The 16,490-nt window shown below is 46.3% G+C and overlaps 1 protein-coding gene across 1 annotated transcript in view; it reads left to right on the top strand.

Moving 5' to 3' along the window:
• Positions 1 to 421: 421 nt before the first annotated feature.
• Positions 422 to 16,490, top strand: part of SLC25A43 (solute carrier family 25 member 43) — a 48,746-nt gene continuing 32,677 nt past the window's right edge. Inside the window, exons 1-3 of the mRNA XM_008272927.4 lie at positions 422 to 774; positions 7,796 to 8,037; positions 12,580 to 12,752. Of these exons, the coding sequence (XP_008271149.2) occupies positions 500 to 774; positions 7,796 to 8,037; positions 12,580 to 12,752 (690 nt within the window). The 5' untranslated portion in view covers positions 422 to 499. The remainder of the gene's footprint in view (positions 775 to 7,795; positions 8,038 to 12,579; positions 12,753 to 16,490) is intronic.

The raw sequence follows: 16,490 nt of genomic DNA, 5'->3' as shown, positions 1-16,490 counted from the left end.
GACTTGCCCACAGTGTTGAGGATTAACTGAGATAATATATGCAAGGCCCTGTACTTCACAAGTGCGTGAGAGGCAGCAGCTGTAGTTGTTACGGAAGGATTTTCTGTACCGCACTGAGAAAGCCGCAAGGTTTTTTCTTTGAGCAGAGGGAATAAGAGGGCAAAAGAGAAGAGGAGCACTGAACACCTAGGACACAAGAAGTCTACCTGGCTGGGCCTTGGAGAGAACGTGGTGACTCTTTCCGAACTCAAAGTCGAAAAGTCGAGCCTTGGCAGCTGAGAAGCAGACCCACGGTACCGCGGCGCGGCCTCAGAGCCCGCGCGGTCGGCCCTCCACCCCACCTCCAGCCCCCGCGGCCCAGCTCGGGCGTGAACCGGGTTCCCAGTCCCTCCCGCGGGCCCGCCCCACGCCGGGCGGGGCCTGGCCCGCCCTCGCCGCCGATGGCCGCAGAGTCTCGGGCCCGAGGCGCGCGCGGGGTGCCGGGCCGGGCCGGGGCCGGATGGCAACGTGGAGGCGGGACGTGCGGCTGACCGGCAGCCAGCGGCTGCTGTGCGCCGGCCTGGCGGGCGCGCTCAGCCTCAGCCTCACCGCGCCCCTGGAGCTCGCTACCGTGCTGGCCCAGGTCGGCGTCGCGCGAGGCCGCGCCCGGGGGCCGTGGGCCACAGGGCGCCGGGTGTGGCGGGCCGAGGGGCCCCGGGCCCTGTGGAAGGGGAACGCGGTGGCGTGCCTGCGCCTCTTCCCCTGCAGTGCCGTGCAGCTCGCTGCCTACCGCAAGTAAGAGCCGGGAAGCCGGGAAGTTGGGAAGTCGCCCTGAGTCGGGGCCCTGTGGTGGGGACGGCCCCTTCCGGGTCACGTGGGAGCCCCTTGCAGCAGTTGGGCCAGGAGGCCCCTAAAGTGCAGTCCCCCAGTTTTTTGTTCTTTGATGTTGTCTTGGGATTCATGCCCTACAAACCGCACACAGCCTGGCCCTGAGAGGCTCGCTAGGTTGCATGGGGCGAGGAGGTGGAATGGAACGCGAGGAGGTATGGGGCAAAGGAATGAAGACTTCTCCATAGGGATGACTCCTGAGACCATGCCCACCGTCCCCCAACTTGGGAAATGTTCTTTGGCCGGCTTAGGTGGAAAGAGACCCTTTTGAAAAAGCGTGTGTGTGTGTGTGTGTGTGTGTGTAGAGCTATGCGTAACCAATGCCCCAAGAAGAAAAGTGCTTGGTAAGGGGAAATGGCCCAAGCCTTATTACCCCAGGGAGGCCACCAGATTGTGCCCACTCACTCTCCCAACCTAAACTCGAGGACCAAACCAGGGGCTGCAGACTCCCCTCTCCAAGCTACAAGCAGCCCCTCCAGCCTATGACATCACCCTGCTCCCAGCTGCCCACCCGGACTCTCTTTGAGCTTTTCGTACCTTTGGACATCCACATCCACAGCTGCTCCTTGGGGAAAGAAATGCGTTGGAGCTAGATAAGATGCATCAAAGTAGGAAGGCTAGGGATGGCATTTCCGGAACAGGAAGTAGCTGTCTGTGAGGGCTGACGGTCCCTGGGTCTCTCACTCCCGGGGCACTGTGCCAACTCTGGAGATTGGCCTTGGCTCTGAATTAGACAAACAGCTCACAGCTGCTGGGCAGATAGATGCGCTCTATCTTGACCACAGAGCTCAGCCTTGGTGGCTAACAGAGCATTTTGCCTTGACACTCACTTGGAAGACCAGAGCTGATAAGGCCTCTTGGCAGCTGGCAAGCTGAACGGCATCATCCTGATCACTGAGCGCTCTAGGCCAGCACTCATTGTGTCTCTGCCTGGGAGTGGCATCCCCTTCTCTCTCTTCTGGAGAGAGACTCATGGGTAGGGTCACGTGGTATTTGTGTCAAGGCTCTTCTCCCTTGCCCTGGCAGTCTGTGACCAGTTGTCCTCTGACTTCCTCCCTGCTTCACCCTGTTCTCCACAAAGTGGTATGCAAATCTCCCTTTGGATGGAATAGAATGTGTGTGGGTGTGGGGGAAGAGCTAAACAGGCTGGTTGAAGTGCCCTAGCCGTTCTGCTAGCCAACTAATAGATATACCTCGTTTGATTTCTACAACTCTGCTTCCTGCCCTGTGAGGTCCAAAGCAGAACTGGGCTCAGACCACTCACGCAACTCCTCTGTGGCTGAGCTGAGCTCCACCACCTGGCCTTGACTCCAAAGCTTAGATTGTTTCTATTGCATCACTCTGCCTTCCTCTCTGTATTCATTTGACATGAATTTCATTAAGCTACATGAGGTACCCAGTGTGTGCACGATGCTCAGGGCATTGCAGGGATGAAAGGGGCACAATCCCAGTGCCCCCAGGAGCTAACAGGGGAATAGAGGAATAAAAACAGTGTACCCACAAGAATAGACCCGTGCTACCTTGTTTGCCATGGATGAAATGCTATGGCAGTTTACATTTCTGATGAGGGATGAAGAGGAGGAAGTGTGCAGGCTTCACAGAGGAGAAAAAACAAATGTTGGCTTGGCCTTGGGAGAATGAATAGGAGGAGTCTGCTAGGCAAAGATGGGGAGAAAGATATTGCAGATCGTGTCAGGAAGGGCACAGAGGTGGGCAGACATGTGGCATGACTGGAAATACAGCCAGAAAAGCAGGTTGGAATGAGAGCTTGGGGGTTCAGCTTAAAGAAGTTTAGACTTGACTTGGTATGCAAGGGTAGCTGTGGGAGATTTTCTTTCTTTTTTTTTTTTTTTTTTTTTTGCAAGGAGAGGGCGGGGTAACTGTGATTAAAGCAATTCAAGGGAATTAGTGTCACATGATAGCAGGATAGGATGACTAGAGAGGAGGAAGATTGGGGGTGGTAGGACCAGTTAGGAACCTGTTACACTAGTCCATGTGGCAACAGAAGGTACCTGAAACAGGCTGATGACAGTGAGAGGGGAAAAGAGGAGATGTGTGGAAGAGGAAGAACCAAAAGTGACCTTAGCTAGGTTTGCTAATAAATTGTTTTCCTGCAGGATTATTTTCTCTCTGGAAACAAAAAGCAAGTATTTCAGTGAGTGGCAAAGCATAGTTAGGAAACAAAGTGCTTTCCTTGCAACAAAAAATGATATTCTTGGTTTATCATTATACTAATTCATTTGTACTCTTGCCTGACCCTGCATTTGCAACTTGGCTGTGGGTAATGGGACAGCTTATGATCTTGAGTTTGAGCAAAGCATCTACATCCCACGTGATCAGGGAATGGAGTGGTTAAATGCCTTGTCCGTGAATACAACTAATGGCAGAGCTGGAACTTCAATCCAGGTCTGCTGGCTCCTTAGTGCGGAACTCTCTCTACCACTGCGCTGCTGAAATGTCCGCTTACTTGGATTCATGATCAAGGTCCACTCAGTAGTCTACTGGGGAGCTAAGGCCTTTTTAAAAAAAGATTGATTTATTTGAAATAGAGACAGACAGACACAGGTTAGGGGAAGCTGGGATCTTGTAATAATTATTACCTGACACAATAGGTGGCTTTCAAATGCATCAAATAGAAAACACACCTCCCCCCAACTTTATTCCACAACTTCTTGTCTATCCGTGTGTAAACATAGCTTTGGGTCCCTGAAGCTCTGAAATTGTTCATAATCAACACCATTTCCTTATTGCATAACCTTCTTGAGTTTGTGTTTGGCTGCCTTGGCTGCTAACCTGTGCTAGGTTGAAATGTTGGCAGTTCTGATCACATATACCCAGGGTGTTTGTAATATCTGCAGTGACTGAAAGGAAGGGTAGCTTATCCCCTCTCCCTGGAAAAAGCTCAGTACATGGATGTGGGGGGGTGAGGAGGAGCAGGCTTGGAAACACTGGTGCTCCACCCAATCAGACAAGAGTTTAAGATATAGATACCATAGAGCTGGCATAGTGGTGCAGCAGGTTAGGCCACCACCTAGGACACTAGCATCCTACATGGGCACTAGTTTGAGTCCCAGCTGCTCCCTTTCTGATCTAGCTCCTGCTAATGTGCCTGGGAAATCATCAGAGGATGGCCCAAATCTTTGGACCCCTGTACCCATGTGGAAGAGCCAGATGGAGTTCCAGACTCCTGGCTTTGGCCTTGCCTATCCCCAGCCATTGAAGCCATTTGGGGAGTGAACCATCAGATGGAAGATCACCCCCAACACATACACCCTGTCTGCCACTCTGCCTTTCAAATAAATAAATCTTTAAAAAAAAAAAAGATACAGAGACCAGGATGATGTCATTAGTGGCCTACCTTGATTCTAAGGGAAAGGATTAGTTGTCCTGTCTCTTATCAGATGGCAGGAGTCTGAGAAAAAAGGATTCCCTGTGACTCTTCTCTTTTATTTCATATATTTATCATAAGACCTTACTTCATAAAACAAACTGATACAAGATAGAGTTCTTCCTACTTCAAGTCATTCAATGAGCCAAGAGCCTATTTCTCATTCAGTTGCCCCTGTCACACACTTCCTTGTCTTCTGTCAGGACTGTTAAACTCTCTTATGCCCTATGCTGAGTGCTAGTGCAGTGCCTGGCACATTCAGTAAACAAATCATGAATTAACTAATGCCCTAGAAGTGGCCAACTGGAATGGGGAATAAGGGGGGAATGAATGGCATTTCTTTCAGCACTTCAGACTCCCCCTTCTAGGTTGTTCCAGCTTGCTGCAGACCACCCCTCCAGCCAAGCATTTGCAGTTCCTTTAATTCCTGCGCACCTCCTAAGGTTCCTCTCCAATATGACTGGCCAGGGGATGGAGCGGGGAGCAACTAGGAAGTATGCAGACACTAAAACTGAGGCACTGGAGAATGGTAGCTTTACTTACCTGCATCTTAAAAGTAGCTGGTTAGAGGCTGGTGCTGCGGTGTAGCGGGTAAAGCTGCTGTCTGCAGTGCCGGCATCCCATATGGGTGCTGGTTCAAGTCTCGGCTACTCCACTTCCAATCCAGCTCTCTGCTATGGCCTGGGAAAGCAGTGGAAGATGGCCCAAGTCTTTGGACTCCTGCACCCGCGTGGGAGACCCGGAAGAAGCTCCTGGCTTCTGGCTTCGGATCTGCACAGCTCCAGCTGTTGCGGCCACTTGGGGAGTAAACCAGCGGATGGAAGACCTCTCTCTCTCTCTCTCTCTCTCTCTCTCTCTGCAACTCTGCCTTTCAAACAAAGAAATAAATCTTAAAAAAAAAAAAAGGAGCTGGTTAACTAAAATAACTGTTCCAGTTGAGACAGTTGAGGTAGGATGACAAAGTGAAGTCAAGATTCTCCTACAGCTTGAAGGAAATGGTTTTGATGCAGAGTGTCTAGGAACAAAAAAAAAAAAAAAAACAAAAACAAAAAAAAAAAACAAAGCTGTCCTAGGATGCTTCAGATGGCTTCACTTGACTACTCACTTTTTTTAAAGATTTATTTATTATTTATTTGAAAGAGTTACACAGAGAGAGGAGAGGCAGAGAGAGAGAGAGGTCTTCCATCTGATGGTTCACTCCCCAATTTGCAGCTATGGCCAGAGCTGCACTGGTCCAAAGCCAGGAGCCAGGAGCTCCCTCTGGGTTGCAGGGGCCCAAGCACTTGGGCCATCTTCTACTGCTTTCCTAGGCCACAGCAGAGAGCTAGATCAGAAGTGGAGCAGCCAGGTCTTGAACTGTCACCCATATGGGATGCCGGCGCTTCAGGCCAGGGCATTAACCCGCTGCGCCACAGCACCAGCCCCCAGACTACTCACTGTTATCCTTCAGATGATCCAGGCCTGCTGACAGCTGAAGGAACAGGAAATGCACCTCTTTACCAGAGGTTTGAAAGCCAAAGAACTGGCAGTGTTCCCATTTTTCAAAAGATGAAATACTTCTGTTTGGCCCAGCTCTGTTGACTTATGTTTTAGTCCAAACTGTCACTGTTCCTCTCCTCCTCTCCCTACCCCTACTCTCTGACAAATGCTGTTCTTATTTTCCCTCGTTTCTGAACCCTCTTGGATTTTGTTCTCATGAGCAAGAAGGAGTAAAATTCCTTTACTTCCTGGCAAGGGAACTTGAGAAGAATCCCCTTAGAATGATTTCTGCCCAGCAGGCTCTTGTGACTAGGGATGCCCTGCTTCTGAAAGGAGGAATTGTAACAGAGTGGTTTCCATTTTCCATTTGGGAAAGTACTCCCCCCCAAGCCATTTTTGGTGAAATTGTAAAAAGAGCAACACAGACTAGATGAGAAAAACTCACATACCTACATCCCAAATTTGACAGCGTGAAAGGTAGACAGTATGAAAGATACTTCAAATATCTTTTATTTTAATACAAGAAATAAAACATTATAGGTAAAGCCCAGTCTCATCTCTTCTCTACTTTCCCAGGGGTCTATTTTTATATTTCTTCATGTGTATTTTTATCTGTGTCTATCCATTGATAATACTGTTTGCAGAATGCATTTTTTTAAAAGATTTATTTTATTTATTTGAAAGAGTTACAGAGAGAAGTAGAGACAAAAGAAAGGGGTCTCCCTTCCACTGGTTCGCTCCCCAAATGGCCAAAACAGCCAGAGCTAAGCTGATCTGAAGCCAGGAGCTTCTTCCAAGTCTCTTATGTGGGTGCAGGGGCCCAAGGACTTGGGCCATCTTCTACTGCTTTCCCAGGCCATAGCAGAGAGCTGGATCGGAAGTAGATCAGCTAGGACTCAAGCCAGCACCCATATGGGATGCCGACACCGAAGGTCAGGGCTTTAATCCACTACACCACAGCATCAGCCCTCCAGAATGAGTTTCTTCTAAGTTAGAGATTTTCATACACAGTAGATCACTCTGTAGGTTGCGGTTTTCACTAGATATTATGCTTTTGTGATTTATCCATGTCAATATATAGGCCTGTGCTCATTCATTTTAACCAGATAATATCCATTGTATGATGATACTGCAATGTATTCTTTCCCCCTGCAATGGACATTTAAGTTGTTCGCATTTTTCATGCTTACTGACAATGCTGTATATGTTTCCATGTGTACACATGCAAGAATTTCTCTAGGGTGTACACCTAGAAATGGAATTGCTTGCATAAAGGTAGGTGTTTTAGTTTGTTTTGTTTTACAATTTTACTAGCTACTACAAAGTGGTCGTACCAATTTACATTTCTGCCAGCAGTGGGTGAGAATTCATTTTTACATATCCTCACTATCACTTGATAGTATCAGGCTTTTTAATCTTTGCCAGTCTACCGCGTGAGAAATAGTATCTTGTTATTGTTTGTAGTTGTCATTTTGGGGGGCTAACTAAATGAGGCTGGCCTCTTATAACCATTAAACCAATACATTTTTGAAACTCAATGATTGGAATGTTCAGAATCAGTGTCTTAAAAAATTTCATTCTTTCCATGTTTCAATGAAACAAAAAAGAATGCATTGCAACTTGGTACTGACCAAGTACTTCTGTGTATCTACATCCCACAGGCAAGCCAAGGTTGACGTTTATACAGATAAAAGAGGGAAATGCTTAAAGTAAAGTGGGAAGGACTTGGGGGAGATAGAAGAAGGTTGGACAGCATGATATAAATATAGTAGCATTTAAATGTGTTATTCATTAATACTAGTATGAGGAGACTTCAAAAGCTCATGAAAAAAAAAAGAAAGCAAAAGAGAAGTTTACTTTGGTGCAAAAACGTTTTAAATCCATGCATATTTTTATAGTATGTATTTTCCATGACCTTTGTCAAGAACCCTCATACAGTACTATAATAGTCTTCGCTTGCAAAGCACTTCCAATCCTGGAAAATATTTTTAGGAGTAGCATAGAACACTTGGACACAACCAGTAGCTGATTCCTTTGGGCTTTATCCCTATTTTCTCCCAGGTTTGTCGTGCTGTTCACGGATGATCTAGGCCATATTTCCCAGTGGAGTTCCATCATGGCTGGGAGTCTCGCAGGCATGGTTTCCACCATTGTGACATATCCTACAGACCTCATCAAAACCCGGTTGATGGTTCAGAATATCCTGGAACCATCTTACAGGGGGCTCCTCCATGCTTTTTCTACTATTTATCAACAGGAAGGGTTCCTGGCCTTTTATCGAGGGGTTTCCCTCACTGTCTTAGGTAAGATGGAATTTTTCACGTTATTCAAGAAAGGGTTGTGTTTTTTTTTTCTTTTTGATATATAGAAATGTATCATATACCTACCTTTGTGACAATTGAAATAAGTTTTGCTGAGGCCAAATTGTGTAGACTCAATCTAGATGGAGCCTGTTAGCTTTTAGCTTCATATGATTCCACAGCCATAAGCCCCACCACCACCACCAAACTTCGATCATTGACATGCCAGGGAGGGGAGTGGGACAGAGAGTGGAGAGCTCAGGGCAAACTGATAGGAAAGCAAACCTAAACGCACACCCCTCCCACTGACTGCAGGAGTCTGCAGTGTGCATGCATACATGTAGGAACACAACTAGGGTTGAAACCATCCATGGTATTTGTGACCTTTGCCAGAACTGCACACACATGAGAGAGCTTTTAACAGTTCATGGGAAACGTGCATTATCTTGTAATTTCATTGTTCCATGAACATTTTGCAGGCACGGGGGGGGGGGGGGGGCAATTGCTAGCTCTAGTAGACTGTCACCCTTTATCTGATCTTTGTTGCAGCATTTGATTATATCGATGACCTCTTTCAGCAACTTGGCTTCTGGGACCTCCCTTCCCCAGTCACCTGGGTGTCTCCAGCTCTCTGGCAGTTCTTTCTTCTCTGGTCTATCTATCTGGGCCATCTGATATTGCCAGTTCCTAAGTGTTGTTCTTCCCCGGAGCTGCTTCCTTGGCTTCCTTTTCACCCTCTGCTTTAGCTTTCTTCTCACCATACTCTCCATTAGGGAAAGCTAATGGCTTCAATCAGCAACACTGTGCTTTATGACTCCCAATCTCTACCTCATAAATCATAACGACGAACATTTTGGAGGGTGCTTACTGTGTGCCAGGAACTGTGCTGAGTGCTTTGCATCCAGTTTCTCAGTTAAGCTTCATTGTATTTTACTTCTTCAAGTCTGATTTTTAATTGACACATAATCATTATACATATTTGCAATGTGTCATGTGATGTTTCAATACATGTAAATATTCTATCATGTTAAAATGAGGGTACCTAGCGTATCACCTCAAACAACTATCATTTTTTTGTGGTGAAAATGTTCAAAATGTTCTCTTATAGCAATTTTGAAGTACATAACATGTTATGTGCAGTCACTCTACTGTACAATAAAATACCAGAACCTATTCCTCTTATATCTAACTGTAACTTTGTACCCATTGACCAACCTCTAAAGGTCTGATTTTACAGACCAGGTTAGGGAAGCAACACAACTTATTCAAGGTTGCATAAATAGAAAATAGGAGAACCTAGATTTATCACTCCAGAGCCCTGGCTTTCAGCCACTGACTTATACCAGTTTTCAATGGCAGGATGAGAAGCTGTTATTGGACACCTTGTAGGTATCCATGCTACCTAGGCACATCAATCGCAAGATGCACTCAGCTGTCCTCATTCGACTCCCACCTCCTCTTCCTTCTGTGTCCTCTAACGAATGAGACCACCTTTCTTTCACCCAGAGAAACCTCGGGATCTCTTCAACTCTTCCTCTCCCTCCATTTCTGTCAGGCACCAAATCCTGTCACTGTGACCTCTTCTAATTCTCAAGCCTGGCCCTCCTTCTCCATGCCCATCTCCTCTGCCCTGTCTCATGCCCTCATCATCTGTCCTATAGACTCTTGCAACTCACATTCATAGATTCAGGCTGCCATCCGCTCCCAGCATGGGGCCTCTCCTGCCCCAGCTGGCCCTGTGCACGGCTGCCACGCTGGAGGGACCTTTCCATGTACACTATGATTGTTTTGCTGGTTTCCTTAAAAGCTTTCAGTGACTCCTTCTGGGCTGTGGCAGAAAGCCCAAATTCCTTCTGGCCGCCCAGATCCTTCAGACATGCCCCCTCCCAGTCTATCCTACTTCATCTCCTGCCACACCTCCACCTGCTCTTTCTCCAGCCACAAAGAAAAAACTTGCATTTCCTGCCAATGCCACTCCTTTTGTGCATGCTGTTCCCTCCACTTGCACTGCCTTTCCGCTCTCACTGTCTGATGAATTCCTACTCATTCCTCAAGTCCGGTTCTAGAGTCCTCCCTTCTGTCAAGTTCTTCCTGACTGCCCCCAGGCAAAATTAATCCCACGGATCTCTGTGTACTCAAAGTATTTTGTATAGCACCCTTTTCTGGCACACATATGGGGCTATACTTAGCAGTTTCCCCTGGCTGTCTCCTTCCTGAGATGGTGAGCATCTCCAGGAATTAGCCTGCTCCTCTTTGTATCCCCAGCACCCGGCATAGGGCCCAGCACATAGCATAAGCTCCCCAAATGTTTTCTGAATGAAGGTAAATGGGAGAATTGTGAGTCATTTTTAACATATGTTCCCTAAATAAATACAGCTATGTATTGCTTAATGGCGGAGACCTGTTCTGAGAAATGCAGCACTAGACAATTTCATCACTGTGCCAACATCATCAAGTGTGCTTACACAAACTTAGATGATGTAGGTCAGTCACTCGATGTGGACTCTTTTTTTTTTTTAAAGATTATTTATTCGAAAGGCAGAGTGACACAGAGAGAGGGAGAGACGAGAGAGAAAGAGATCTTCTTTCCACTAGTTGACTGCTGAAATGGCCACAAAGACCAGATCTGGACCAAGCCAAAGCCACAAGCCAGGAACACCATCTCTGTCTCCTAAATGGGTGGCAGGGGCCCAAGTACTCAGGCTATCTGCTGCTGCTTTTCCAGGCACACTAACAGGAATGCTGGATCAGAAGCAGAGCAGCCAGGACTGGTGCTCCAACATGTGATGCCAGTGCTGCAGGCAGTGGCTTAATATATTGTGCCACAATGCCAGTCCCTTGATGTCTCTTGATGAAATCCTGAGACACAATAAACACAGGATGTATGAAGTGGCTGCTGGTATAACATGGCACACTGTTTCACAGTAAACTTTAAAAAAAAAAAAGATTATTCGAAAGGCAGAGTTACAGAGAGAGAGAGGTAGAGGCAGATCTTCCATCTACTGGCTCACTCTTCAAATGGTCTCAACAGCCAGGGCTAGGCCAGACTGAAGCCAGGAGCCAGGAGCTTCTTCTGGGTCTCCCATGTGGGAGCAGAGGCCCTAGCTCTTGGGTCATTGTCCGCTGCTTTCCCAGGCCAGAGCAGAGAGCTGGGTTGGAAGAGGAGCAGCCAAGACTCAAACTGGTGCCCATATGGGATGCCTGGCATTGCAGGCGGCGACTTTACCTGTTATGCCACAGCTCCAGCCCCTGTAAACTTTTTTTTGTAAGTAGAAGTACCCATACATATACTATCTAGATGCCATAATGAACATCTTGCTACAATTAATGTTTTATATTCAAAAATCCCAATAAAAAGTATGGTAACTATATCAACCAGTAACTGCCATTTATTATCATTATCACATACTGTGTTCTGCACACAATTGAGTATGTAGTACTTTTAGCTGACTGACAGCACAGTAGGTTTGTGTACACCAGGATCACCACAAACATCCGAATAACGTATTGCACTATGATGTCACTCGGAATTTTTCAGTTTCATTATAATCATATGGCACTGCTGTCATATATGTCGTCTATTACTGACCATAGCATAACCGCATTGTATTTTTCTAAACAACCTTATGTGTGTTATCTTCCCTTTTATATATCATTTTGAGGGAGAAATTTAGCCCCTCTATAAAATGAAGATGGTCACTGAAGTTTCTGGAAGTTTATAAAAGTGCCACCTTCTACATTACTTGCTCAACATCATAATTACTAGAAAGATATGGAAAGTACACAGTATAGGATGTTCACTGGGCCCTGATATGGCTGTGCCATTTTCAAATGCAAGGTCAGGACATTTCCCTCTTCTCTCACCACTGAAAGTCTCTCACTTTCCAGTTTTCATAGAATGTTTCATTCTTAGCTAGAAAAAAAGTCCTTCCTAGTCCCCAAAACTTGCGTAGGTGCTTCCCATTAACTTTTGTCTTGGGAGTGATTTTTTTCCCCAACATTAGGTGTTTGGTTGTTGGTTTTTTTGTTTTTGTTTTTGTTTTTTACATTTCAAACACCCAGAACAATTAAGAGAATTGTAAACACACATACATAGACCCACCATTTAGATGCTACAATTAATGTTTTGCTTTATGACATATTTATCCATCTATTCATTGCTCTAGCTGTTCATCAATCCATCTCTTTTTGGACGAAGATGTCAGTGTAAGGTGTGAACATTAGTACACTTCACTCCTAAACCCTTCAATGTTTGTGTCATTAACTGGAGTTCAGTATTTGTTTATGATTCTTTTTAAAACATAATGTATGTGAAGTACACATATCTTTAGAGAAGCATTTGATGCATTTTGACAAATAAGAAAACCCCTATCAAAATACAGTATATTATCACTCTCAAAAGTTCCCTCATCCTCCTTCAGTTGGATCAGTGTTTGCAAGGCCAGAATCCCAACTGATTATTGCCAGGCTCCCCTGCAGACATTTCTGTTCTCATGCCATTGTTTTCCCAGAGGCATCAGCAGTGTCTCTGGCCTTGCCTTGCAGGTGCTTTCCCGTTCTCTGCTGGTTCCCTTCTGGTCTACATGAACCTGGAGAAAATCTGGAACGGACCCCGCGATCGGTTCTCTGTCCTGCAGAACTTTGCCAATGTCTGCCTGGCTGCGGTGGTCACACAGACCATCTCCTTTCCCTTTGACACCGTCAAGAGAAAGATGCAGGTGAGGAGCTGGGGTGAGGGGATGCCTTGGAATGTTTGTGACCGGGTAGCAGAAGCAAAATTACCCTGAAGGATGCCAAGTTGCCAAGGAGTTGGTGACTGCTCATACAAATACAACGCAAACCCCTACTCCATGGCATTTCCGCTGCTAACCGCAGGGCTATTGGCTGGGGTTCAAGCTGCTCTTCATCCCTATACTCTGTTTTCTTTTATAAAGCCTTCAGGTGAGGCCCCTCTTCTTGCTGGTTGCAACACTAGTGATTCTCCCTCCTCCAAGAGCAGCAGGTGGGTAGATCAAGCCCAGCTGCCCACCAGCCCTCCCGCCGTCCCCCTCCCCCTCCCCCTCCCCCTCTCCCTCCTGGTGGCCTCCATTGGGAGTGAAGATGCAGTACTCTTGCTTTCCTCCCTGACTTCACCTCATTGGAACATGCGGGCTAGAACTCACATAAGCCAGGAACTATAGCTTAACAAGGGTCCCGTAGCCTCTGACTCCCCTGCTGAGATAGTAACTGCATTTAAAATGCATCTCCCTAGGAAACTCACCTTTCTCTAGGGAGCACAGAGGCAAAAGCCTATTAACCAGAGGCTTCAAAATGAGTAATTGGCTTAGCCTAGAAGAAGCCCATTTTGGTAAAAAGAAAAATCAAACTGGTTCAATAAGATCACGGGAGTCACAGCCACATCGTACAGTGGGAGCAGGCTCAGAATCCAAGGCTGAAGCCTTGTGTCTTCCCTTTACCCTGCTCACTCCCTTAAAATTCTACTTCTGTAGGTTCCCCTGGCTCTCTGGCCTCTTCTGTGCAAATCTCGATTTATACAATTGATATTTCCCTGAAGAGCTATATGGAAATTAATTTCAGATCAGTTAAATCCAATGTTAAAAAATCAGCTCTTGCTGACTTTGTTTTCCTTTGTTCTTTCCTTTTTTTAAAAGATTTATTTATTTATTTGAGGCAGAGAGACAGAGAGGTCTTCCATCCACTGGCTCATTCCCCAAATGACTGCAACAGCCGGAGCTGGGCCAATCCAAAGCCAGGAGCCTGAAGCTTCTTCCAGGTCTCCCATGTGGGTACAGGGGCCCAAGGACTTGGAACATCTTCCACTACTTTCCCAGGCCATAGCAGAGAGCTGGATTGGAAGTGGAGCAGGCGGGACTTGAACCGGCGCCCATATGGGATGCCCTCATTGCAGGCAGAGGCTTTATCCGCTACTCCACAGTGCAGGCCCCTGATAACTTTGTTTCTCATGTGGCTCTCACTTGTGCATCTGCTTTTTCAATGCTTCTTCCCTATCCCACTCCCAAGTCCCCTCCCTAGTACTCTTGGCTAGTCTGGGCCATCACTTACCCCAGCACTATAAAAACCTGCAGGTAGGTTAAGCAAATATACATCTTAGACAAATATACATCACTACAACACTCAAGTCTGCCAGCACCAATCCATGAAGTTTTCATCTGTCTGGGTTCATGTGCAAATAGATAAATAACTGTCATATTGTTATAATTATAGTATAGGTACAAATTTAGACCCTGCTAATGCATGCTTCTTTATGTAAAAGACATTTCTAATTTTAAAAGTAATACACATGGGGCTGATGTTGTGACAAAGCAGGTTAAGCTGCCACATGGGATGCCTATATCTCATATCAGAGTGCATAGGATCAAGTCCTGCCTCTGCTTCTGATCCAGCTTCCTGCTAATGCACCTGGGAAGGCAGTAGGTGACAGCTCAATACTTAGGTTCCTGCCATCCATGTGGGAGACCCTGAGGGAGTTCCTGTCTCCTTCTGAGCCCCAGCTGTTATGGATATTTGGGGATGTCCAAACATCCATATATTTTCCAGCAGATGGAAAAATCTTTCTTTCTCTCTCCCTTTGTCTCTCCTTCTTTACCTACCTTTCAAATAAACAAAGTGTCACTCTGCCTTTCAAATAAATAAAACTTAAAAAGAGTAATATATATACCATATTTTTTAAATTTTATGCAATTATACCTATTATTATTGTTTTTATTTCTAACTTTGCTTTTCTGCTTATAACTTGTATCCCATCCCACAATCCTATGGTTATTCACTTATATGTTCTTTAAATATCTTTTGTTATACTTTTAAAGATGTATTTATTTGAAAGGCAGAATGATAAGAGATGGAGGGAAAGACACAGAGGGAGATATCTTCCATCTGCTGGTTCTCTCCCCAAATGCTCACAACAGCCAGGGCTGGCCTACGCCAAAGCCAGGAGCCTGGAACTCCAACTGAGTCTCCCATGTGGGTGACCAGGTGTACGTTAGCAGGAAGCTGGATAGGAAATGAAGTAGCTGGGAATTGAACCGGCACTCCAAATAATTGGTGGGTGTTCCAAGTGGTGTTTATCCTGCTGTACCACAACACCAGTCCCTTTTGGTATAAATTTTACAATTAACATTTTAATACATTTAGAATTTAACTAGTGGCCGGCGCCGTGGCTCACTAGGCTAATCCTCCGCCTGCGGTGCCAGCACCCCGGGTTCTAGTCCCGGTCGGGGTGCCGGATTCTGTCCTGGTTGCTCCTCTTCCAGTCCAGCTCTCTGCTGTGGCCTGGGAGTGCAGTGGAGGATGGCCCAGGTCCTTGGGCCCTGCACCCGCATGGGAGACCAGGAGAAGCACCTGGCACCTGGCTCCTGGCAACGCGCCAACCGTAGTGGCCATTGGGGGTGAACCAACGGAAAAGGAAAAGGAAGACCTTTCTCTGTCTCTCTCTCTCACTGTCTAACTCTGCCTGTCCAAAAAAAAAAAAAAAAAAAGAATTTAACTAGTATGTGATGTGAAGAAATCCTCTAACTTTTAACAAATAGTTTACCAATTGGTTAAGCACCATATTTTGAATAATCTTTGTTTTTGCCACTTCTTTGTGATGTAGCTTTCATCACATAGTAAGTGTTTCCGTATCTTCTATGGTCTCTATCCCCAGGCTACATATTCTATTCTGTTCTGTTCTGTTGATATGTCAGTCTGTTCTTAGGTCAGTACTGTAACTGTTTCAATTACTATAACTTTATAATACTTTTTAACTCTCATCTCTCTTATTTGCAGCATTTCTATGATTATCCTGTCATTTGTCCTTCTGGCAAATTTTAGAATTTCCTTGTGATTAGGGTTGTCAATATATATATTGACAGGCAGAGTGGACAGTGAGAGAGAGAGAGACAGAGAGAAAGGTCTTCCTTTGCCATTGGTTCACCCTCCAATGGCTGCCGCAGTCGGCACCCTGTGGCCGGCGCACCGCGCTGATCCGATGGCAGGAGCCAGGTACTTATCCTGGTCTCCCATGGGGTACAGGGCCCAAGCACTTGGGCCATCCTCCACTGCACTCCCTGGCCACAGCAGAGAGCTGGCCTGGAAGAGGGGCAACCGGGACAGAATCCGGCTCCCCGACCGGGACTAGAACCCGGTGTGCCGGCGCCGCAAGGCGGAGGATTAGCCTAGTGAGCTGCGGTGCCAGCCGGGATTATATATATTTTTAAAGATTTATTTATTTATTTAAAAGTCAGAGTTACACAGAGAGAGAAGGAGAGGCAGAGAAAGAGGTGTCTTCCATCCACTGGTTCACTCCCCAGTTGGCTGCAATGGCCGGAGCTGAGCCTATCCAAAGCCAGGAGCCACAGCAGAGAGCCAGATCAGGAGTGGAGCAGCTGGGACATTAATCGGCGCTCATATGGGATGCCATCACTGCAGGCGGTGACTTTACCCACTACACCACAGAG

The sequence above is a fragment of the Oryctolagus cuniculus genome, chromosome X, assembly GCF_964237555.1.
Source record: "Oryctolagus cuniculus chromosome X, mOryCun1.1, whole genome shotgun sequence".
NCBI classification, from domain to species: domain Eukaryota; kingdom Metazoa; phylum Chordata; class Mammalia; order Lagomorpha; family Leporidae; genus Oryctolagus; species Oryctolagus cuniculus.
This window is presented reverse-complemented; position numbering and strand designations above follow the sequence as displayed.